Source organism: Manis javanica, chromosome X, assembly GCF_040802235.1.
Source record: "Manis javanica isolate MJ-LG chromosome X, MJ_LKY, whole genome shotgun sequence".
Classification (NCBI taxonomy): Eukaryota; Metazoa; Chordata; class Mammalia; order Pholidota; family Manidae; genus Manis; species Manis javanica.
The window spans coordinates 84,076,153-84,101,911 of NC_133174.1; the positions used below are offsets into that span (position 1 = coordinate 84,076,153).

At 43.4% G+C, this 25,759-nt stretch overlaps 1 protein-coding gene across 9 annotated transcripts in view; it reads right to left on the reverse strand.

Annotated features, from left to right (window-relative positions):
- The window catches only part of ERVFC1 (Endogenous retrovirus group FC1 Env polyprotein), a 435,581-nt gene that overhangs the window by 70,287 nt on the left and 339,535 nt on the right, over positions 1 to 25,759 (reverse strand). For 5 of the 9 annotated variants that reach the window (XM_073227853.1, XM_073227852.1, XM_073227851.1 and 2 more), the window contains one exon: positions 2,462 to 4,826. The exons of 2 other annotated variants lie outside the window; for them this stretch is intronic. In XM_073227853.1, the coding sequence (XP_073083954.1) occupies positions 2,970 to 4,652 (1,683 nt within the window). In that variant the 5' untranslated portion in view covers positions 4,653 to 4,826 and the 3' untranslated portion in view covers positions 2,462 to 2,969. 2 more of the 9 variants (XR_012127469.1, XR_012127472.1) reach the window with 2 other exon arrangements.

Genomic DNA, 25,759 nt, shown 5'->3' on the forward strand with positions numbered 1-25,759 from the left:
TACATCTAAGGAGTTGTTGATTTTCAGTTTGTTCATCTTTTTTCCTGTTGCATTAATGAGAGAATTAACATCCAAACTCCTTACATGCTGGAACGGAAACCACATGTTTAAGTCAAAGATATTTTCAAATCATAAATTTTACCATATCAGCACTGTGCTTAAAACTCATCAATAGCTCCTTATTGCTCTTGATATAAACCTATATCTTAAATATTTCCCAAAGGCCTTAGTTTTTCTTACTCCTGGTCTTGAATAGAAGACATGTCACTAAGAATTTCCTTGTCTTAGAAAGAAATACTCATGACTATCTATCTCAATGGAAGTAATCCCCCTCTGCACATGCATTAAGTGTGACTGAATATTCAAGGAATATTCTGGAGCATATAGGTTGTTTTCCCACCTACAAGGTAAATCTAAAGCAATTAAATTTCACCAGAGAAGGATTTGCTTTTTAAAAGCAAAAATGGGCAGATGGCAAAAATCAATATGGTAAAGTCAGTTATTAGTAAAATGGTGGTACTAAACAAATTTATTTCAAAGCTAAGAAATTAGACCTAAAGAATATGAATGTTGTGTTAAAATGAAATTAACTACAGTATTAGTACATTCATTCTTTGTTTCCAACATAGTGACTGAATATTGAAGAAGACTGAAATAATCTTTTTTAAAACAAGTAAAATGAAAACATGTTTATTATTTTCCTTATATATCAATTTATTTGAGCAAAGAATTGTTAGGTGAAGAATTTAGGAATAGATATAGGACTTAGAAGGCAATCTTCAATGTCACATAATTTATTCATCCTTATCAAGAGATTTAATGTTTGCTTAAGTAAGATATGAACCATATGTAAAATGCCAAAGTGTGAGAAACCTGCATTAAAAAAATAAGTAAAATAATCTCTCCTCACATCCAAATACCAAGTCTCTATTAAACCATGTCTAGCCATTTTTGTGGACATCAGTCCATAACTTACCAGATCTAATAATATCCTTGATTTAAAGAAAAGCTAAATAAAGAGAAATCAATAAAATGATATGAATTATTTTTGCTGCTTTCTGCTTTATATTTACTTTCAATATAAGAGTCATTTATTTTCAAGAAAACTACGTTGAGCTAATTTATTAAAAAAATATTTCTCAATAAGATGACTTGAATTATTAACTCCTAAGTTTTCTCAAGACTTCTTTTTTGTAGAGTATAGCCGAGGGCCAGTTAACTCTGTCACAAAATTTCTAGATTCTGAATAAAATAGATTTTGTTTTTGGAATTAAAGGAAACCTTTAACAACTCATTGTGGCAAAGGCAACTAAAATACTGACAAACAGTAGTACATAAATTGGGAAAAGAATAGCATTTTTAAAAGCATTCTAAGGTCCATGCTTTGTTCAAGGGGGGATAAGACTGCAAATTTTGTTATTATGTATACACAAATATTTAGAGAAACTATGTGAAGAATAAAAATAGTTTATACAACTTGTAAATTAGCATGATGAAAAATGGAATTAAGAAACCAACTAACCCCAATGCTTAAAAGGCAAGAAACAAGAGAAAAGGGACATAGACAAAGCAGGACAAATACAAAGCAAAAGTTAGATGATAGCAGCAAGTTTCCATATAAAATAAGCACAGAACTAAACTCACTAATTAAAGACAGAAATGATTAGAATGTTCAAAAAAATGTCAGCTGTATTTAAATGTGAGGGCATAATAAACGTGAAAGTAAAAGGATAAAAGAAGCTATATTTTGTTTAAATACTATCCACAATAAGCCTAGGTATTAATATTAATATCAAATAATTAGGCAAGATTATTATTATTACGAGGGACAGAGAAGGTCAGTACAAAAAATTAAAGGTCAAACACAAATAAGTTGTAATTATAAACTTGTATTTACCTATAGCAGTGTGTAACTCCAGAGGGAAAATCCCAGGAAAAAATACCTTTGAAAACAAAATCAGTCAAAGGCAGAAATAAAGTTTAAGAAGCCCATTTATTTCTTACAAGCAGTCATCCCAAGTCTCTCTTGATCTGGCTGCAGAAGAAGAGAGAGCTCCACTCAACCTCTCTGGTCCAGATAAGTCCTCACTTGCCCATGTAATTACCTACTGGTATGGAGATGAACTACTTCTCTCTGCCCCTTGGAAACACCTTTTGACATGGAGATGCATTAAAGCCAGGCAAGAGATTCTGGAAATATTGCAATTTTACCTGCAGGGAGAAAATACAATTTCCTATACCCTTCTAGGGTCTTGGCTATTAAAGGGTGGTAAATAGCTTTTCCTGAGTCTGTTGGTCTTCATCTTTCTGCTCCACATGCCAAAGTGGCATATTTTGGGGTGCACATTCTGTTACCATTCACACCTAAAAGCAAAGCCAAAAATCATATGAAGCAAATATTAATATAATTGCAAGGAGATTGAAAGGAAAGGAGCGACACACAACAGCAATTTACCGGAGAGTTCCGCTTTATTAGGGAAAGGTGCTGGGATATATAGGATGGGGCATAGGGTGATTGTGGTGTTACTTCTACGGGGCTGGTGGCTGTTGGCTAGGTGCTGGGATTGGGAGGGGGGCGAGAGGTGATTGGGCTTCAGGTGGCGCCGGCGGGAACTGAGGACCCCGAAAAGAAGCCGGAAGTTCGCCATCTTACTGGTGGGGACCCTTCATTCCCCCCTTTCTCCTCTATGGGTTTGTGGGAGTTGCTTTCTTTCTGACTGCTTCCTGCTGAACAGGGGCGGAGAAGGGAGTGAGGGTTTGAGGATTGGGAGGAAAGGGTTGACAGGACTCCCCACAGTAAGGATGAGTAGATGTGGACTTCTTCAGGTTGGAAATCAATGAAGGTTCCCTGTAACCATAGGTTGAGGACCTGTTGATTCCAATGGTGCCAAGAGGATATGGGTGTCAGGAGCCAGGCGTCTGCGGCCATTGTTTCCAGGAACAGTTTCCAGCGGAGAGAGGGGTCCATCTCAGCATGTGGTGAGGAGGTCACGTGAGGGTGAGGGGTCTTCTGTGGCCAGAAGCTGGTAGTTCCTGAGTAAAAGCTGGTTGAAAGCTTGATTAGAGATTTTCCCGACTTGGGATTTGATGAACTTTATTATACAGGGTAAGAAGAGACAGACAAGAAGAATGACTATTATGGGGCCTGCAATGGGCCAGAGCCAGGTGAGGAGGGGGTTTGTTAGTATTGACGAGAATGGGTTGGAATTGGAAGCAGAGTGGAGGCTGGAGGCAAGGTCAGTGAGTTTGGTGATGTCAGTTTCTACAATGCCGGATTCGTTGATGTAATAGCAGCACTCTTCCTGGAGGAAGACGCAGGTGCCACCCTTCTCGGCTGTAAGCAGATCTAGGGCCCGCCGGTTTTGAAGGGTGACTTTAGCTAGCGAAGTGACTTGTCTTTGGAGAGAGGCTAGGGAATCGGCAGTGGATGCCAGGGCTCCCTCAAGTTTGGCGTCGAGATCTCTAACTGCCCATAGAGAGTGACCCAAGGCTCCTCCTGAAAACCCCACCCCAATGGCTGAGGTGATTAAAGAGATACCGACCATGATGGGAAGGAAAGCAGCCCTTTTTGTGCGCGAGTGCAAGGGAGGTTGGAGCTCAAGGAATTCTGCCATGCTGTAAAGTGTAAGCTGTGGGATTAGGGTGACGAGAATGCAGGGTGTATCGGAGTTGAGAGGCAGTGAGTTGAAAAGGCTGCCATTACACCAAAAGAAGTGTCCCGGTTGTGTAAAAGTCTTAGAGCCGGAGGTAGGGGTGTAGATAGAGAGGCAGTGAAGTGCACTGGAGGGGGGTGGAGTTGGGCCTACACAGTGGTGGATGGTGAGATTATCTGGGTATTCTGGCTCCCATAGGGGTATGTCTGCCAGGGGACGGAGGGGTTGTCCTTCTGCATGGAAGGAGTAGTTGGAAATATTAAGGGGCACGGCGGCCAGCAGTGGGCGCTGTAGTGATGCGCACAAGAAACAATTGGCGGTGTTGAGGGTGTGGTTGAGAAAGATGGTGGTGTCTTGAATGAGCTGTAACCAAGAGTAGGAGGAATAAGATGAAGAGGCGCCGTCAAGAGTTTGGATAATGACTTTTTCGGAATGTCTGATATCTGATGCAACTTGAGAGATCTGGGAGCGAGAGGGAACATACTCTCGAGAGATATGAAGGGTACCGTGGGGGGTCGAGGACCCCTTGTAGTAAACTGAGGCTGTTACTCCAGCAGCCCATCGAGAGTCCCAGGGATCTGGGATTGATAAGGAGAATGAGCCGTTGGGATATTTCATGAAACGGTTGGAGGAGTAATACTGTGGGTACTGGAAGTCACCCATGTAGTGAATGGTGCAAGACCAGTAGGGGCATCCCCCGTAGGTGTCTGGCCATCGCCTGCAATAGGCTTGTCTTTGGTCATAGAGGAAGCAGAGGTAGGGAGAATAAAGGTAGCTGTAAATGAATACTTCAGTGGAGGGAGGAAAGTGGAGGTACAAAGGCTCAGAGCAGCCTTTCAGAGGGCAGTCTGATGTGGCAATGAGGGCAGTAACTTTTGTTTGATGCTGTGTGTAAGTCTGCTTGACTTTGAATCGCCATACAAAGGAGGATGGGGCGGCAGGGAAGACAATAGGAATGAGGGAAAAAAGCGAGAGAGCAGTAAAGGAGGAAAAAGTCATGATTCAGGTATGGATGGCAAAGAGGGTGCACGGGAGATGCGGAGCTTCAAGGGATCAGAGGGATGAGGCGTGGTAGAGTAGACAGCGTCTTGGGCTGTGTCCGAAGGACTCTGGATTGTGACTGATGGGTCTTGGGTGTCCAGAGAAGGTGAGTCTTGGGTATTTGGTTTCAACCTGGAGATATGAATCCAAGGGGTGACAGAGTTATCAGGCAGTGAGAGCTTGGCAGCCGAGGGGGTGCAGAGAATAACTGGGTGTGGACCTTCCCATTTCGGAGTGAGAGAGGGCTGATCCTCTGGTGGCTTATAAAACACTAGTTGGCTGGGCTGTAAGACAGGAGGATTTTGGGAGGCGGATGGATCAGGAAGGAGCCAATCTTGATATTTCCACAATTCAGTGCGGAGGAGAGAGAGTAGTGGAAGGGCTATATTGGGAGGAATTGGTCCTTTGTGGGAAGGGAGCCCCGGGGGTAGAATCGGGCGGCCGTACATGATCTCAAAGGGTGACAAGAAGGAAGGTTTCTTTGGGAGGGCTCGAATGCGGAGTAGAGCTAAGGGAAGTAAGCGAACCCAGTCAAGGTGTAGTTCTAGAGATAGTTTGGTCAGGATGTCTTTTAGAGTCCTATTGGCTCTTTCTACTTTTCCTGAAGCTTGTGGTCGATAAGGACAATGTAAATGCCAGGGGAGCGAGAGCGACTTGGAGAGGTTCTGGATAATTTGGGCAGTGAACTCAGGGCCGTTATCTGATTGGAGGGAAGTGGGCATCCCGAACCTAGGAAAGATCTGGGTGAGGAGGATAGAGGCAACTACGGATGCTCGTTTGTTAGTGGTGGGGAAAGCTTCAACCCATCCTGAAAATGTATCTACTAGCACGAGTAGGTATCTGGTACGTCGTACAGGGGGCATGTTAGTGAAGTCTATTTGCCAATCTGCAGCGGGGACATTACCCCTTGCTTGATGAGCCGGGAAGGGTCGGGCTTTGAGGGGGGTATTAGGGTTAGTGCGTTGGCAGATGGTGCACTTGCAGGTGATTTGGTTAAGTAGGGTTTTGTCTTCAGGAGAGAGAGGAAAAAAAGATTGTAGAAAATGGATTAAGGATTGGGGGCTGGGGTGGAACAGGTCATGTAAGAGGCGGAAGAGAGACTCTTTGTCCTGAGAGCAGAGGGCATCTTGTGATAAGGCTAAAACTGCAAGGGCAGACGGATTGTTGCCTGGTGCGTTTTCTGATAGGGCAACTGACCGGGCTACTCTGTCGGCCTTGTTGTTACCTCTTGCAATGGGGGAGTCATCTTTTTGATGTGATTTGCAGTGAACTATGCCTAGTCGGTGTGGGAGTTGTGAAGCCTCTAAAAGTTTACTAATTAAGGCTGAATTAGTTATGGAATTCCCTTTTGTGGTGAGGAGGCCTCGTTCTTTCCATACTGCCGCGTGGGACAAGAGAATGTGGAATACGTACTTAGAGTCAGTGTACAATGTGAGAGACGTGTCCCGGGCCAGAGTGCAAGCTCTGGTGGCTGCAATGAGTTCAGCCTGCTGATTGGTTGTACCAGGGGGTAGGGCTCGTGCTTCAATGACATCTTCGAGGGAGACTACTGCATATCCTGAGTAGTGGATGCCCTCATGTTTAAAGGAGGACCCATCAGTAAACCAGATGAGGTCGGAGTGTGAGAGGGCTCCTTCGGAGATGGTGGAGTGGCATGGAAGGAAGTTGTGAAGGGCTTCTAGGCAATCATGCGAGGGAGTGTGAGGAGAGTAGGGCAGAGGAAGAAGAGTGGCCGGATTCAGGGGCGGGCAGGGGAGGAAAGAAATGTTTGGATTTTGGAGGAAAGAGGACAGTAAGGTGAGGAGTCTGGAGGGGGGGAGAGTCTGTAAACTTTTGTAGGTTAAGAGATCTTTTAGGTGATGTGGGGACAGAATGGTAAGTGGCGCTCCGAATGTTAGTTTATGAGCTTCTTTCTGCAAGAGCTGTCCAGCGGCTAATGCCCGTAGGCAGGGGGCCCATCCCCGAACTGTGGGGTCTAATTGCTTGGAGAGATAAGCTACTGGGGCAAAGGATGGGCCATAATATTGGCCTAGGACTCCTAGAGCTTGACTGGACCTCTCATGAATGTATAATGAGAAGGGTTTTGACAAATCAGGGAGATGGAGAGCTGGAGCTTTTACAAGGGCTTGACGGAGCTTAATGAAGGAGTGTCGGGGTGAGGATGATAATGGTTCTTCAGGGGGGCCCTTGCTGAGGTCGTATAGGGGTCTTGCCAACAGGGAGAAGTTAGGGATCCACGCTCTAAAATACCCAGCCAAGCCTAGAAAGGAAAGGATTTCTGTCTTGGTTTTGGGAACGGGCAGGTCAGAGAGGAGTCGTTTTCTGTCTAAGGTAATGGACTTTCTTTGCTGAGACAGAAGGAATCCAAGGTAAGTGACAGAAGGGGAAGAGATTTGAGCTTTGGCAGGGGATACTCGGTAACCTCTGGAAGCTAGAAGGTTAAGTAGAGACGCAGTGTCAAGTTGAGACTGTTCCTACGAGGGACTGCAAAGCAGAAGATCATCTACATATTGTAATAAAGTGGACTCGGGGTGATCATGGTGAAACTGTTTGAGGTCTTGAGCTAGGACTTGTCCAAAAATATGGGGACTATCTCGGAAGCCTTGTGGTAAAACTGTCCAAGTAAGCTGAACAGAATGTCTGGTGTATGGGTCCGTCCAGGTGAAGGCAAAAAAATCTTGGGAGGAGGGGTCTAGGGGAATAGAAAAAAATGCGTCCTTGAGATCTAGGACTGAGAAGTGGGATGCAGAAGCAGGGATCTGCGATAAAAGGGTGTATGGATTTGGAACTAAGGGATGGATAGGGACAACGGCTATGTTGATGAGGCGAAGGTCTTGGACAAGGCGGAAAGATCCGTTGTTTTTTTTAACAGCTAATATGGGGGTATTAAATGGGGAGTGAGTGGGTCTGAGGTAGTTTTTGTTTAAGAGATCTTGAATGATGGGTTGGAGGCCTATGAGGGCTGAAGTGGTTAGGGGGTATTGGGCCTGACAGATATACTGAGAGGGGTCACGTAATTTGATAGAGGCAGGGGGACATAGGGCCATGGAGGGGCTTGTAATGTCCCAAACTTTGGGATTTACAGGGTGTATAAGGGCAGAACTGGAGCTTTCATTGGGTAGAGGGGGGTTGTCGGCTATGAGGGCCATCAGAAAGGGAGTACTGGGGGCTGTGGGATTGGATATAGTTATGGAAACGTGGAGGAGGGAAAGGATGTCCCGTCCTAGTAAGGGGATGGGACACTGGGGCATAACTAGGAAGGAGTGGGAGAAAGGTATGGGACTGTCTAGGATTGTGCATAAAAGGTGGGGGGGTTTTAATGGGAAAATCTGTTTACCTCCTACCCCGACTATAGGAGTAATGGCTGGCGTGGTAGGGCCCCGGTATTCTCGCAAGACTGAGAAGGTGGCTCCTGTATCTAGGAGGAAGGAGATGGGGAGACCGTCTACTGTTAAAGTAACCCTGGGCTCCTGTTTGGTGATGGAAATGGTCGGGCGAGAAGCCCCCGGGCCCCGTCAATCTTCTTCTGCCAGCCCCACTACGGTGGGCTTAGGATGGGGGTTGTTCGTCCAGCCTCCCCTTCGGGTGGTTGGGCAATCAGACCCCCAGTGGCCCTTTTTGTGGCATCTGGGGCATGGGGTGGTAGGAGATCTGGGGGAGGGGCACGCCCTTGACCAATGTCCCTCTTTTCCGCACTTGAAACAAGCTCCTTGGGGGAGCTTGTCTGTAGAGGGGCGCCCAGGTTGTGGTTTTATCAGCTGGGCCAACATCTGGAAATTGGCCTGATCAGCTTTTTGTTTACGGCGTTCTTTCTCCTCATCCCGGTTATGGAAGACTTTAAAGGCCACTGTTAGGATCTCAGTCTGTGGGGTAGCGGAGCCCTGTTCTAACTTTTTGAGTTTAGCTTTAATGTGGGGGTAGCTTTGAGCTAGGAAGTATGTCATAAGGACCTGTCTTCCTTCAGGTGTTTCTGGGTCCAGGCTGGTATACTGTAATAGGGCTTGAGTGAGTCTATCTAAGAACTCGGAGGGGGTTTCATCTCTCTTTTGAATTATGTCTTGGAGCTTTTGAAAATTGACTACTTTACGAGCTGCCTTTTTTAGACCTGCTATTAAGCAGGAGGCAAAAATATCTCAAGAGTGGAGACCCACAGCGGTGTTATAATCCCAGTGTGGGTCTTGTTCAGGGACAGCAGTGGGACCAGGGGGACAGGTGTGGTCAGTCCTGTGGGTTTCGGTAGCATGCATTTGGGCGAAGTCCCAAGCTCGTCTACGCTCCTCAGGGAGGAGAGTATTGGCCAGGAGCATGAAGATGTCATGATGCGTGAGGCTGTAAGACTGGAGGGTCCATTGAAACTCCCTGATGTAGGTCGTGGGATCAGTGGAAAAGGAACCTAGGCGTTTCTCTAGTTGGGCTAAATCTCCTAAGGAGAAAGGGACGTGAACACGCAAGATGCCTTCGGATCCTGCTACTTCCCGGAGCGGGGCGATAATTTTGGGAGGCCCTCGGGACCGAGTCTGAGGGGGACTGAAGGGTTCTGGCTCAGTCTGTGCAGGGGAAACAGGTAATGGGGGCAAAGCCGCGATAATTTTGGGAGGCTCTCGGGACCGAATCTGAGGGGGCAAAGATGGACGAGGCTCTTGGAACTTAGTTAGAGGGGGGCTGAAAGGCTCAGGCTTGATTTGCGAGAGGGGGGAAGGTGAGGGGGACGGAGGAGGAGGTGGTGAGGTGCAGGAGGAGATGGTGGAGGAGGGGGAAGGGAGAGGATGGGAGGCTTCTGCGGGGGTGGAGGCGGCGGCGGCGATAGAGGAAGGGGGAGGGGCTGTTGTAGGAGAAGAAGGGGAAGGGAGAGGATGGGAAGCTTCTGCCGCGGGGAAAGCGGCAGCGGTGGTGGCGGTAGAGGAAGGGGGAGGGGCTGTTGTAGAAGGAGAAGGGGAAGGGAGAGGATGGGAAGCTTCTGCCGCGGGGAAAGCGGCAGCGGTGGCGGCGGTAGAGGAAGGGGGGGGGTTGTTGTAGGAGAAGAAGGGGAAGGGAGAGGACGGGAGGCTTCTGCCATGGGGAAAGAGGCGGCAGTGGCGGCGGAGGGTGGAGGGGTTGTAGGAGGGGGAGGGGCTGAAGGGGGAAGTCTGTATGGCGGAGGCTCGTCGGCCGGGTCAAAGGTAATTGAAGAGGGACTGGGAGTGTGTGGAGGGGAGGGAGACGGCTTGCAGGCTAGGAGAACTTGGGGCGGGGAGCAGGTGGTGCAGAGGCTGGGATTTTGAGCTAGGAGGCGAAAAGCTTCGATATAGGGAATCTCCTTCCATTTTTTCAGGCGCTGGCAGTAGTTAAAGAGATTGCGAGTGATGTTAGGATCAAGAGTTCCCCCTGCGGGCCATTGGTTGTTATTGTCTAGGGGGTATGTCGGCCAATCTTGGGAGCAATATTTACGGAGAAGTTTTGGTTTTATATCAGGCGTCAGGGAGAGGGTAGCCAGATGCTTAAGCAGGCATTCAAGAGGTGAACTTTCAGGGAGGGATGAGGAGGCTCCCATGGTTAAAGGACAGAGAAGGAGACAAACAGGGGAAGACGAACGGAGATCCTCAGACTGGAGGCAGACCACAAGGAGACAAAATGGCTAAAGGACAGAGAAGGAGACAAACAGGGGAAGACGAACGGGGATCCTCGGACTGGAGGCAGACCACAAGGAGACAAAGGGCGTCCCCGATGATCCTTGGTGGTCTGCGGAAACTCGTATACGAGTCGGAATTTCTTGGGAAGTGTGGGTCGTCACCCAAACTTCCCTAAGAAGGCAGAGTGCCGGAGTCACGAGGTACCTAGCGCTAGGCGTTTTCGGCAGGCCGAACAGGTTTCGGCGGACGGAACAGAAGGAGGAGGGAGCGGGAAAAGGAGCGTTCTCATCCGCAAAGGAGTCACCTCATTTATGGCTGTTGGGGGGGTGCTGAGAGTCTGCTGCAGCTGTGAAGGCCTGAGGTGGGGGTTTATGGCTTTTGGAGGAGGGGCCTGAGGGTCCGCTGCAGCCGTGAGGGCCTGAGGCAGGGATTTATGGCTGTCGGGGGAGGGGCCTGAGGGTCCGCCGCAGCCGTGAAGGCCTGAGGCGGGGAGCGTTCCCTCCTCGTCCCCGAGCGTCAGGGCCTTGCCGGACGATCACGGTCAATGGCACTGCGATAGCTCAGGGAAGAGTGGCCCACCCCGGGGAAGTTTTGCTTAAAAAGTCTCAGCTGAGGTGGGGGTTTATGGCTTTTGGAGGAGGGGCCTGAGGGTCCGCCGCAGCCGTGAAGGCCTGAGGCGGGGAGCGTTCCCTCCTCGTCCCCGAGCGTCAGGGCCTTGCCGGACGATCACGGTCAATGGCACTGCGATAGCTCAGGGAAGAGTGGCCCACCCCGGGGAAGTTTTGCTTAAAAAGTCTCAGCTGAGGTGGGGGTTTATGGCTTTTGGAGGAGGGGCCTGAGGGTCCGCCGCAGCCGTGAAGGCCTGAGGCGGGGAGCGTTCCCTCCTCGTCCCCGAGCGTCAGGGCCTTGCCGGACGATCACGGTCAATGGCACTGCGATAGCTCAGGGAAGAGTGGCCCACCCGGGGGGGGGGGGACTTACCTAAAGGCCAGAGAGGAGTGGTGAGTGTGATGAGCCAGCGCCGGAAAAAGAGGACGAGGGCAAGCTGCTGCTGGTGTTGGGGGAAGACGGGGCCCAGTTGGGGTGTCCCGTCTCCCGGGTTTCGGCACCAATGAAAGGAAAGGAGCGACACACAACAGCAATTTACCGGAGAGTTCCGCTTTATTAGGGAAAGGTGCTGGGATATATAGGATGGGGCATAGGGTGATTGTGGTGTTACTTCTACGGGGCTGGTGGCTGTTGGCTAGGTGCTGGGATTGGGAGGGGGGCGAGAGGTGATTGGGCTTCAGGTGGCGCCGGCGGGAACCGAGGACCCCGAAAAGAAGCCAGAAGTTCGCCATCTTACTGGTGGGGACCCTTCAGAGATATTGACAATTCTACCAACATAGTGGAAGAATCAGTAAGGTTCTTTCAAAAGAACTGGAAAATATATACTAGATTTGATAAAATAAGGCAGACTTAGTGGAATTATAAAATACTGCAAAAAAAAAAAATAGAAAACACATATAGAACATTATTGAAAATTGCCCACCACAAGAAAAGTCTTATTTTAAAAGTATTATGTTTTATTGCAAGCATTTTTCAAGAATTCTGTAAATGTCACTGTAGGAAAAATGGTAATTTTATGGCCAGGATTCTCACCTGATCTTAATATAGTGCACTGTGTACATGCAATGAGGTAATAATGAGACAGGGATGGTGGGTGTAGTCAGAGTAGGGTGAGGGCCTCCAGGAAAAGCAGGGCAGAATATTTACACTCAGAGCAATGTACCAATGGGCAAAGAAGTCCCTATTGAAACACTATGCTAAGCATTATGCAAAGTCAAGGTCACACTACTTCTCTAGGGAAAGATACCTAAGAATATGGACATCTTCAGTGAGATCAGTTCAAGGTCAAAAGGCCAGAAGCAACTTGACCTGGAATGTTTGAGTGTTCTGCAAGGGTATCAGCATAACCTATGACTCCGCTGTCACCCCTAGCAATCAGACTACAACCCAGCCCACCTTGAGGACAGGGCAGGTGGTACAAGTCCACACCCCTAAGCCCTTTTTTTGATGTTCTCAAAAAATCCTCAACTGCCTATAAAACCCCCTAGACAATGCACCACTACAGGCTCTCTTGTCCCCTCCTGGCGTGAGCCACGAGCTCTATTCTCTCGTTTTATTTCTAAATAAAAGCCTGTACTTTGCTTTCCTACTTTGAGCGTTTGTGAAGCTCATTCTTCAGCTTCGTGAACAAGAACCCCAGCATCAATAAGCCTGCTTGCATTACCCCTTGGTAGTAAACTGTTTACTGCCAACATTGCTTTAGAAAGAGAAGCCATGGAGCCCCGTGCTAGAAAGAGAGAAGGGAGCCTAGAGAGAGGAAAACAGGAGAAAGGAGAGCAGATCCCAGTGTCAAGAACAGGAGGGACTGGAGATGGAACCATGAGTGGAGGCAGTGCCTAGGGAACAGAGCCTGGAGCCAGGGCCAGAGACTGAGGGGGCAGACAGGAGTCTACTGTGACACCTACTGCTGTGAGAATAAAGATTGGTATGAGCCCCTTTTTACCTGCAAAGTTCCATTGTCATTATTTAGTAGTCCTACTGAATTCATAGTGAATTTGCTTGGATAGGGGAACCCCTCCTCCCACAGCAACACTCATAGAGAGGACAAAAGGAACTAGACATGGTAAAAATTCCAAGCATACTAGACAATATCCTGCTATTGTCTAAAAGTCATTTTTTCCCCAAGTATCTGAGACCTTTATGTAAGGTGAATATTAAAAGGTGAAAACTCTGCATCACTTTGAACTTTCATTTCAAACCTTATTTCAAAGTTCTAAATTATAGGACATATACTTTTTTTCCTATTGTTGCTGGACATCTGCATCTGGGGAGGTTTATCCCTGCACACCAGGTGAAACCTCAACCTGGATGGGGGACAGAAAGAATCCTCTACCAGGTCAGAGGAGTGTAGATAAGGAAAGAATTCATTAAAGCAAGAGCAGCAGGGAATGGCAGCTACCTTACAGGCAGCAGAGAACAGGAAAGTGCAGAGGAAAACAAAGTTCTCAGTCTAGGGCAGATTCCCTTGCCAACTCTTACAGCCAGGGTTACTTGGCATCCTGTGTCAGTTTGGATCTGCACTGTGTGGGGACTAGCCCCTACTACCCCAGGATTTGGGGGAGTTGTGAAGCATGGGATGGAATGAGATTATGTTCTGAGAACTTCCCAAAGGAGATCTCAGGCAGGCTCCTGCAGCTACAGTTCCGTCTGGGTCACCCAGGTGATGGGAACTTGCAGGACCAAATCTGTGCTCTCAATAGCTCCTTCCTACTTATCAGGAGTAAAGTGGAGACACAGTGAACACTTGGAAATAAACTGAAGTAGCAAAGAGACAAAACACAATAATTTTAGCAGTGAGGAAGCATTTGAAAGTATGCACTTAAGGGAAGTGTGGGCATCCTCAGAGAGGGGGTGCACTGAAAGGTTGGGGATTCTGTCTTTTAAGGCTTCCAAGAATGGGGCAAAGGGTGGGGGGGTGGTTGTTGGGTGTAGGCTTGACTTGTGGATACTTATCTATGGTGAGAGACACCATGTTTCCTTTCTTTTATTATCAGTCCTCTGGCTAATTTTGCTAAATAAATCCAACACAAGGGATTTATTTACATTGTTCTTCTCCAAGATAGTGGTTACCCTCAAGCAGTGGGGACATACCAGTTAAGACTGCTTTCAGTGCTTTAAGATTGGGTGGGATATTGTCTGATTCCAGAGAATGCTAGGAATCTTAACTTCTCAACTTTCTGTTTTTAAAATGAAATCTTAGCCTTAAGGTGTAGTTCCTCTAGTTTTTGCTATGCTATTTATATTAGCACTTTTAGGAAAATTAATCGTGATTCTTGTCTCCTGTATTTGCCCTCCATCACTATAAGGTTCTGTATCCCCTGTAATCCACTGGCTTGCCCATGTGGCATCCTGACTCAATATTATTAGGATCAAATCAGATATTTCTCACCATCTTAATCACAGAAGATCAAAAACTAAAATAAATTTCTAAAATGTTAGGTATTCAGAGAGCCAGTCCACTTTTACACAACTGATCTACAAATCACCAAACCACTTCAGAGTTAAGACAAATCATGTAGTATGTACTGGTAAATTGCTTTAGGTGATTTTTTATTCTCTTTAATTCTATGTATTTTGAAAAATAATAAATCTGACATAAAAAAACTCTCTGGTTTTTAGTTTTTTTGAGCAGTGAAAAAACCTACCTCTACTTCAAAGGTTATGTAGAATTTTCTAGTCAATGGTTTAAGTTCATTATTGCAATTTAGATATACAGTTAGTTATTGTGGGTAAAATCGTGATAGTTCCAGAATATCTCACCTGGCTTTAGCACATCTGCATATAAATAGGCATTCAGTGGTGGAAAGAAGTATGGCTTTAGTGCAGTTGCATCATTCCTTAGGGGTGGAGAGAAGTTCATCTCCATATCAATCTGTAATTACCTGGGCAAGGAGGGCTTATCTGTACCTATGAGGCGAGGGGGAGGGCCAGTTTGGCTTCTGCTGGAGCAGGAAAGAGAGAAACGGCCCCAGACTGCAGTTTGTGAGCAATAAATGGATTTTAAACTTTATTTCTCCCTTTGACTGATTTTAGTTCTTAGAGGTATTTTGCCCTGGGATTCCCTCTCCCTGGACTAACATCTGTCACAGTCAGCAGGGTTCCTCCGAACCTGAAATCTGTCATAATGGGTGCAACCTTTGGGAGGGCTGCCCCTAGAAATGATGGGGAGAAGTGGCACTCATGCTGAGGGACATGTTTCCACACTTGTGTGGTCATGGAGGCGCCACCACTGCTGCTGGCTGCACTGACCCTGGCCTGTGGCCTGAGCCTAAGGCTACTGCTTCTGCCAGTGCTGCTCCTTCTGCTGTCAGCAGGAGCCTGGTCACAACTATGGAAAGGAGCAGAGGTCCAATACATTTTGATAGAGAAGCAACTGGCTACTGTGTACCGTGCCTTGTTGGCTATGGAGCTCATCGCTGGAAAAGCTCTGACCAAGGTAATAACCACCTATCCCATGGCGGGGTGGGTGAGACTGGACTCAAAGGCCACAGAGTGGTGTGGCACAGACACCTACCATACATCGTGTGACTGGCCATTTGCCTTTGGCATCCCCAGGGAATGATGAAGCAGATGCATTGGCCCAGGTGAGCTGGCTAGAAGGAAAGACTGCCTCTGATGTGGCACAATGGCTATATCAGCATCTGTTGCACATGGGCAAAAGACAATGTGGGCTGTAGCCTGTCAGTGGGGCTTGCTATTGACCTTTGAAGAAGTCAGCTGAGCCAGAAGAAGGGCCCTGCACATTGTGCAGATCAACAAACCACCAAGAGGGGCCTAGAGTATCTCTTTGCAGACTATGGCCGGTCACCAGTGATTGATAGTGATCAAGGCACCCATTTTATTGGACATACATTGCAAGGATGGGTGCAGCAATTAGGAGTAAAATGGATGTGGCCCTGGACATTTTGATACATGGACCAGTGATGGCTGGCTCTTCTGGCACCTTGGGGAAAAGGCCTGGAAACTGGTCTTCTGTGTATTCCTGGAATAACAGCAAAGTGGCCCCCCAAATCATGATTATTTGTTTCTAAAGTCCTTGTGTCCTGGATGCACCCCCTGGCTGCAGCTGCCACGTGATGGCTGGAATGGATGAGCTTTGGACTTAATCTGCATGGGACTTTGAACCTAGCTGAATCCTCTGGCTTGAGAATTATCATGGTGTTGCTGTTGTCAAGAAAAAATGCATAAGGAGAGGTTTGATTTTGTTTGGTAAAAGTTTTGAGAGCAATCTAGCATAGTTGTTAGGAATGAGTAAATAAGTGTAGAAACATTTTGTGCTTAGTGAGAGATTGTGCTGAGTTACTTAGTCTGCATAGGGTCAATCCTCTGGCTTGAGGATTATCAAGATTTTATTACTGTTGCTATTATATGTTATTAGGTCAGAAGAGGGGTAACAAGTAGATTGTAAGGTGAGATTTCTGGAGGGGTGTCCTGTGGGTAAAATTGTAACATCTCCAGAATATCTTCCCTGGCTTTAGCACATCTGCATATCAATAGACATTCAGTGGTGGAAAGAAGTATGGCTTTAGTGCAGTTGCATCATACCTCAGGGGTGGAGAGAAGTTCATCTCCATATCAATGTGTAATTACCTGGGCAAGGAGGGTTTATCTGCACCTGAGAGGCAAGAGGGAGGGCCAGTTTTGGCTTCTGCTGGAGCAGAAAAGAGAGAAATGGCCCCAGACTGCAGTTTGTGAGCAATAAATGGATTTTAAACTTTATTTCTCCCTTTGACTGATTTAACTTTTTAGAGGTATTTTGCCCTGGAATTTCCTCTCCCCGGAAAAACAGGTATATAATACTCAAGACAAGGAATTTGCTAGATAAAACTTCTTTTCTGTTGAAGCTCCAGGTGATTACATTAGCTTCCTCCTGAGTATAAGTGATTTAATGGCATAGTATCCTAAGTAGGTTTTATAATGCTATTTATAGGACAATTGTAGTTTTGAATAATATTATTTAGCTATGTATCTTATGTATAAGATTATTTATAATACTATTTTTATGGTAAACTAAAGGATAGCATTATTTGAGTTTCTGTCAGTTTTATATATTGTTTCTTGCTGTATTTAGAAGTTTATCTTATTACTATGAATCTACAAAACTAAATAAAAACTAAAATTAGAATATTCTACTTTGTTCTGATATATAATTTTCTCATTGGGAAGAAATTTCAGAATTTCAGGTGTATGATTCACCTGTCACATAGACACACTAATAAACATATCTCCAATCAGGAAAAAAACATGGGCAATATCACTTAATACAATATTGAATCTGTATTACCTGTACATCTGAAAAAAATTATATCTGAAAACTAAGAGGCTACATCACTTGTATATCTGAAAGCTTTGACCCACATTGTCTAGTTTTTTTTATCACAACAGTTGTACTGACTCTATGATTCTTATTCATTATTTTTTAATTTTCTTCCTGAAGGTAAAATGGGGCTAACTCATATTTTGATAATCACTTCAAATCTATATAATTCCCCCTTGTTAAATGAATCTTTCAAGCTGCAGGCAAAACTACTCCTCAACTTTGATCATATTTAAACAATAATATTTTACAGTTGTTTCAAAGACATGCTAATGAAGGAGGCTGGGTGGGGTGACATACTATTATACCTAAAACAATCAAATCAGGTCAAATGATGTAACATATAAAGCATGTGTACGTAGAATTTAGCTTTCTACATTGAGAAATATGTTTAATAATCACTTAATGAAACTAAAAAATATTTTTACAGATTCCAGTCAATGAGAAGATTGATAAATTCAGACATACCACTGAACCGTGGACCTATGAATATTTTTAGTCCCAATTTTTGCTTATTTCATCATTGTATGGCAAGTAAACTAAGTTTTGAATGAGCTGAATCATGCAGAAAGATTTCTGCTTAACAAAATCTGGTTTTCTCTTCATAAAGGTAGTTAAGTTTTTAATCATTATTTCTGAGAATATATTTTAGGTTAATCAGAACAATAATCCTTCAAAACTACACTACAAAAATATCTTAGAATTTGGCACTTGTATAGATAACTTCTCAAAAGTTTGTGCTTCTTGTAATACTCAAATTGTATCACTCACAAAATGGGCCCAAACAATTCTTCTGCAATTGACCACTAGTGATCTTGATCATTAAACTGGATGAAAAGAGAAAAGATCACTAAGAAGTATTTTAAATCACTGAACTGTTTACATGCTCTGGATTTAAATTTCATAAGTGCTTTGAATGTAAAAAAAATACAAGCATGTAAATTGGTTTTGTTTAACAAAAATTTTATTTGGTTATAGTTCAATTTTAAAATTGGTATATTTTTTGGTAAGTACAGGTTAACCAGATTCTCTTTGAAAGTAAAATATTTTGTTAAGGAAAGAGTTGAATTGAGCAAATTAGAATGGTTCTAGTTTTGTGTTCATCTTGGTTCTCTGTAGTTCTTTTAAGAGCTGCAAGGGAAGATCTAGTTATTCCAGTTTTAACTGGGTAAAAAAGATGGATACAATTGAAAATATACATTTAATACATGGAAAGAGAAATAAAGAAAGGAAAATCTGCTATGAGCATGGGAGAAATGAATCAAAGAAGTTAAGAAGATACATAATCAACCATAACTAAAAACTCAATAAAGTCAGTTTGTCTTTGGTATACATAAACTTCCCATTATTGTATAGAGTTTTCCTCTTTTTGATCTGTACCAGTAAAAGGAGAAAAGTTAATAAATCATTAATGCTATTATCAGATTTATTTACATATACAAAGGGACACAAAAAGAAAATGTTCAAAGGAATAAATCTCTAATACAAAATAACATTTGGATGGGGGTATTTAGCTAAGGCTAAGGCACCCCTAGGCTCTTCTTCACATCATCTTGCATATGTAACTGTGCTTGACTTTACTCCTCATTGTAGCAAAGAATATCCTTTCTGGCTTTTTTTATTGAAGTATCATTGTCATATAATCTTATATTGGTTTCAGACAGACAACACAGTGGTTCAACAGTTACCCGTATTATTAAATCCTCACCCTCACTACTGTGGTTACTGTCTGTCAACCCAGAAAGATGTTAGAATCACTGACTATATTCTCCAGGCTGTACAACTAACCCTGTGACCTACTTACGATTGAGAATTTTTCTACCTACCCCTTTTAACCCCTCACTCTCCCCACCCTCCCAACCCAACACTTCCCCCATGGTAACTACTAGTCACTTCTCACTGTCTATGAGTCTACTGCTGTATTATTCATTCTGTTTTGCTTTGTTTTTATATTTTGCAAATAAGTGAAATCCTTTTTATTGAATTTATTTGTGGCTATATAACACCACTTTGTGCCATCCTGAAGGGCAACAAAGGTCAAGCTGTATAAGGTTTTCCTCTCAAACTATTTAAATGGTGACATTATTCTGAAATCTTGGGAGACAAAAGGTGGCAGGACAGAAAATGAACACTGACAAATGATCAGCCCTATTTTCTACCTGACCAGTTACATGGCTATATAAGAACAGACATTGCTGGTCTAAATGCATTCATGACTCAAAGAAGTTACAACCTCTGTGAAAGGCCAGCTGGGTGCATCCATACACAGAGACAAGCAACTCTGGCTTCAGCTTCCTAAGTAGTAGTTCTGCCACCTCCAAGGGCTCTAAGGGATTGCCTGGGCTGGTTTCCCTTATGAAATCTTGGCTTTCCTAAGGCCAAAATATTCAGGTCCATGTGGGTTCACCTTCCTGTAAATCAGGGAAGAATGTTTTCTTAACTTTATTTTGGTTGTGATTGGGATAGTAAGATCTTTTATGCACATTCTTGGGTACTGAGATCAGTGTGTGATAAAACATAATACATTGAAGCAAATAATAAAATGGGCAACACTGAGCTGAGGCAGAGTATTCAATCTAAAATTCAGTTTCCTCAAATAATAGTATGCACCTCACTGGGATCTTGTAAGATTAAATGGGATGACATTTGTAAAATGCTGAGTACAGCACTTGACACATTATAGCTGTTCAATAAGTAGTCAGTTACAGCTCAAACAATTCCAGTATTATCACTTTGATATGTTGAAGTTAATGGAAGATTTGATTTGGTGAATAATTTCTACAGCTTTAAAAAGGTAGGCTTTAAAATCACAGATCTCATTGATCTCAGAAAACCTCTCCAGATGTAAGGTTTTATAATGCTTATACCCTAGTTTCCTCTACAGGGTATTTTGCTTGATGTTTCTCAACAGGTGGTATAGTATTTGTGATCTAAATCAAGAAGAAGGGACAGTGATTGACTACTAGTAGTGTCTCTATTTAAAGGACTAAGAGGTCCTTTAATGCTAGTAATATGTGAGAGTATTTTAGGAAGTACCTAGGCAAATATTTTTATAATTCCTTTACATGTAAAGTAGATGAAATATAAAGAATATAACTAGCACAAAATACATGGCTTTCAAATTGAATTAATTATAAAAATGGGTCAATAGGAGGCAAGATGGCAGCATGAGTAGAGCAGAGAAAATTTACTCCCAAAACCATATATATTTTTGAAAATTCAACAAATACAACTATTGCTAAAAGAGAGATCAGAAGATACAGGACAACAGGCAGGCTACATTTACACCTGCAAGAACGCAGCGCCTCGTGAAGGGGGTAAGATACAAGCTGTGGCCCGGAGGGACCCGAGTGCCCCTCACCTCAGCTCCCAGCAGGAGGAGAGGAGTTGGAGCGGGGAGGGAGAGGGAGCTAAGGACTGCTAAATACCCAGCACTAGCCATCCATACCAGGAGCTCAGACACACAGTGTGTGGGATGCTGGATACTAGGGAAACGGGACAGTAAAACCTGTGAGTGGGTCCGCACAGCTGGTACCCCTGGGACAAAGAAAATCAAGTGCTTTCAGAAAGACTTAAAGGAACAGGGATCCCACAGCTGGACGGAAACATCCCTGGACACTTAGCCAAGCAGCTGGGAATCCCAGGGAACTCCAGGCACCCTAACACCATGGGCAACAGTGCAGCTCAGAGGCACCTCACAGGGATAAACAGCCTCCCACCTGTTCCCCTCCGAGGCTGCTCCGCCATAGTGGAGCAGCAGCCTGAGGAAGCAGGGCAAAGCTTCTTTCACAGCAGCTGGGCAAGAATTAGAAATGCCGTATATTTGCAGCTGCCAAGCACAAGGTGCTAGGGGTCGCTGTTCTCCCAGGAGAGGAAGGCCACAACTAGAAAGAACACATATGCCAGCTCTGTACAACTACCTCTATCACCATGAAAAAGCAGAAGAATTTGATACAGATCAGACTAACCCAGACATCCTCCCCTGAGAAGGAATCTGGGGATATAGACCTAACCAATCTCCCTGAAAAACAATTCAAAATAAAGGTCATAACCATGCTGATGGAGCTGAAGAGAAATATGCAAGAGCTAAGGGATGACGTCCGGAAGGAGATTACAGAAATGAAACAATCTTTGGAAGGATTTATAAGCAGAAAGGATGAGATGCAAGAGGCTATTGATGGAATAGAAACCAGAGAACAGGAACGCATAGAAGTGACGCAGAGAGAGATAAAAGGATATCCACGAATGAATCAATATTAAGAGAACTGTGTGACCAATCCAAATAGAACAATATCCGCATTATAGGGGTACCAGAAGAAGAAGAGAGAGAAAAAGGGATAGAAAGTGTCTTTGAAGAAATAATTGCTGAAAAATTCCCCAAACTGGGGGAGGAAATAATCATTCAGACCACAGAAGTACACAGAACTCCCAACAGAAGGGACCCAAGGAGGACAACATCAAGACACATAATAATTAAAATGGCAAAGATCAAGGACAAGGATAGAGTTTTAAAGGAAGCGAGAGAGAGGAAAAAGGTCACCTACAAAGGAAAACCCATCAGGTTATCATCAGATTTCTCAACAGAAACCTTACAGGCCAGAAGAGAATGGCATGATATATTTAATGCAATGAAACAGAAGGGCCTTGAACCAAGAACACTGTATCCAGCATGATTATCATTTAAATATAAGGGGAGGATTAAACAATTCCCAGTAAAGCAAAAGTTGAGGGAATTTGCCTCCCACAAACCACCTCCACAGGGTATTTTAGAGGGACTGCCCTAGATGGGAGCACTCCTAAGGCTAAATAGATGTCACCAGAGAAAATAAAATCACAGCAAAGAAAGCAGACCAACCAAACACCAATTAAGGCAAAATATAAAATCAACTACCCACAAAAGCAGTTAAAGGAAACACAAAAGAGCATGAAATAAAACACCCAACATATAAAGAATGGAGGAGGAGGAATAAGAAGGGAGAGAAATAAAGAATCACTAGACAGTGTCTATAATAGCTCAATAAGCAAGTTAAGTTAGGCAGCAAGATACTAGAGAAGCTAACTTTGAACCTTTGGTAACACTGAATCTAAAGCCTGTAATGGCAATAAGTACATATCTTTCAATAATCACCCTAAATGTAAATAGAATGAATGCACCAATTAAAACACACAGAGAAATAGAATGGATAAAAAAGCAAGACCCATCTATATGCTGCTTACAAGAGACCCACCTCAAACCCAAAGACATGCACAGACTAAAAGTCAAGGGATGGAAAAAGATATTTCATGCAAACAACAGAGAGAAAAAATCAGGTGTTGCAGTACTAGTATCAAACAAAACAGACTTCAAAACAAAGAAAGTAACAAGAGATAAAGGAGGACATTACATAATGATAAAGGGCTCAGTCCAACAAGAGGATATAACCATTATAAATACATATGACCCAACACAGGAGCACCAGCATATGTGAAACAAATACTAACAGAACTAAAGGAGGAAATAGAATGCAATGCATTCATTTTAGGAGACTTCAACACACCACTCACTCCAAAAGGACAGATCCACCAGACAGAAAATAAGTAAGGACACAGAGGCACTGAACAACACACTAGAACAGTTGTACCTAATAGACATCTATATAACTCTACATCCAAAAGCAACAGGATACACATTCTTCTGAAGTGTACATGGAACATTCTCCAGAATAAACCACATAGTAGGCCACAAAAAGAGCCTCAGTAAATTCAAAAGGATTGAAATCCTACCAACTTTTCAGACCATGAAGGTATAAAACTAGAAATAAATTGTACAAAGAAAGCAAAAAGGCTCACAAACACTTGGAGGCTTAAAAACACACTCCTAAATAATTAGTGGATCAATGACCAAATTAAAATGGAGATCCAGTAATATATGGAGAGAAATGACAACAAAAGCACAAAACTCCAACTTCTGTGGGATGCAGCAAAAGCAGTCTTAAGAGGAATGTATTTAGCAATCCAGGCATATATAAAGAAGGAAAAACAATCCCAAATGAATAGTCTAAAGATACAATTATCAAAATTGGAAAAAGAAGAACAAATGAGGCCTAAAGTTAGCAGAAGGAGGGACATAATAAAGATCAGAGAAGAAATAAATAAAATTGAGAAGAATAAAACAATAGAAAAAATCCATAAAACCGAGAACTGATTCTTTGAGAAAATAAACAAAGTAGATAAGCCTCTAACCAGACTTATTATGAGAAAAAGAGAATCAACACACATCAACAGAATCAGAAATGAGAATAGAAAAATCACGACAAACCCCATAGAAATACAAAGAATTATTAGAGAATACTATGAAAACCTATATGCTAAGAAGATGGAAAAACTAGAAGAAATGGACAACTTCCTAGAAAAATACAACCTTCCAAGACTGACCAAGGAAGAAACACAAAATCTAAACAAACCAATTACCAGCAAAGAAACTGAAGCGGTAATCAAAAAACTACCTACGAACAAAACCCCCAGGCCAGATGGATTACCTCAGAATTTTATCAGACATACAGAGAAGATATAATACCCATTTTCCTTAAAGTTTTCCAAAACATAGAAGAGGAGGGAATACTCCCAAACTCATTCTATGAAGCCAACATCACCCTAATACAAAACCAGGCAAAGACCCCACCAAGAAAGAAAACTACAGACCAAATATCCCTGATGAACATAGATGCAAAAATACTTAGCAAAATATTAGCAAACTGAATTCAAAAATACATCAAAAGGATCATATACCATGACCAAGTGGGATTCATCCCAGGGATGCAAGGACGGTACAACATTCGAAGATCCAACAACATCATCCACCACATAAACAAAACGAAAGACAAAAACCACATGATCATCTCCATAGATGCTGAAAAAGAATTTGAAAAAATTAAACATCCATTCATAATAAAAACTCTCAGCAAAATGGGCATACAGGGCAAGTACCTCAATATAATAAATGCCATATATGATAAGCCCACAGCCAACATTATACTGAACAGCGAGAAGCGGAAAGCTTTTCATCTGTTTTAGGAACAAGACAGGGATGCCCACTCTCCCCACTGTTATTCAACATAGTACTGGAGGTCCTAGCCATGGCAATTAGACAAAACAAAGAAATACAACCAATCCAAATTGGTAAAGAAGAAGTTAATCTGTCACTATTTTTAGATGACTTGATACTGTACATAAAAAACCCTACAGACTCCACTCCAAAACTACTAGAACTAATATTGGAATACAGCAAAGTTTCAGGATACAAAATCAACACACAGAAATCTGTGGCTTTCTTATACACTAACAATTAACTAATAGAAAGAGAAATCAGGAAAACAATTCCATTCACAATTGCATTAAAAAGAATAAAATACTTAACCAAGGAAGTGAAAGACCTATACCCTGAAAACTATAAGACACTCTTAAGAGAAATTAAAGAGTACACTAGCACATGGAAACTCATCCCATGCTCTTGGCTAGGAAGAATTAATATAGTCAAAATGGCCATCCTGCCCAAAGGAATACACAGATTTGATGCAATCCCTATCAAATTACCAACAGCATTCTTCAACAAACTGAAACAGATAGTTCAAAAATTCATATGGAAACACCAAAGAACCCGAAGAGCCAAAGCAATCCTGAGAAGGAAGAATAAAGTGGGGGGATCTCACTCCCCAACTTCAAGATCTAATACAAAGCCACAGTAATCAAGACAATTTGGTAGTGGCACAAGAACAGAGCCACAGGCCAGTGGAACAGAATAGAGACTCCAGACATTAACCCAAACATATATGGTCAATTTATATATGGTAAAGTAGCCATGGACATACAACGGGGAAATGACAGTCTCTTCAACAGATGGTGCTGGGAAAACTGGACAGCTACATGTAAGAGAATGAAACTGGATCACTGTCTAACCCCATACACAAAAGTAAATTTGAAATGGATTAAAGACCTGAATGTAAGTCATGGAACCATAAAACTCCTAGAAAAAAACATAGACAAAAATCTCTTGGACATAAACATGAGCGATTTCTTCATGAACATATCTCCCCAGGAAAGGGAAACAAAAGCAAAAATTAACAAGTGGGACTATATCAAGCTGAAAAGCTTCTGTACAGCAAAGGACACCATCAATAGAACAAAAAGGTACCCTACAGTATGGGAGAATATATTCATAAATGACAGATCTCATGCACCTCAACAAACAAAAAGCAAATAATTCAATTTAAAAATGGGCAGAGGGTCTGAACAGATAGTTCTCCAAAGAAGAAATTCAGATGGTCAACAGACACATGAAAAGATGCTCTACATCGCTAGTCATCAGAGAAATGCAAATTAAAACCACAATGAGATACCATCTCACACCAGTCATGATCGCCACCATTCAAAAAGCAAACAACAACACTTGTTGGCAAGGTTGTGGAGAAAGGGGAACCTTCCTACACTGCTGGTGGGAATGTAAATTAGGTCAACCATTGTGGAAAGCATTATGGAGGTTCCTCAAAAAGCTC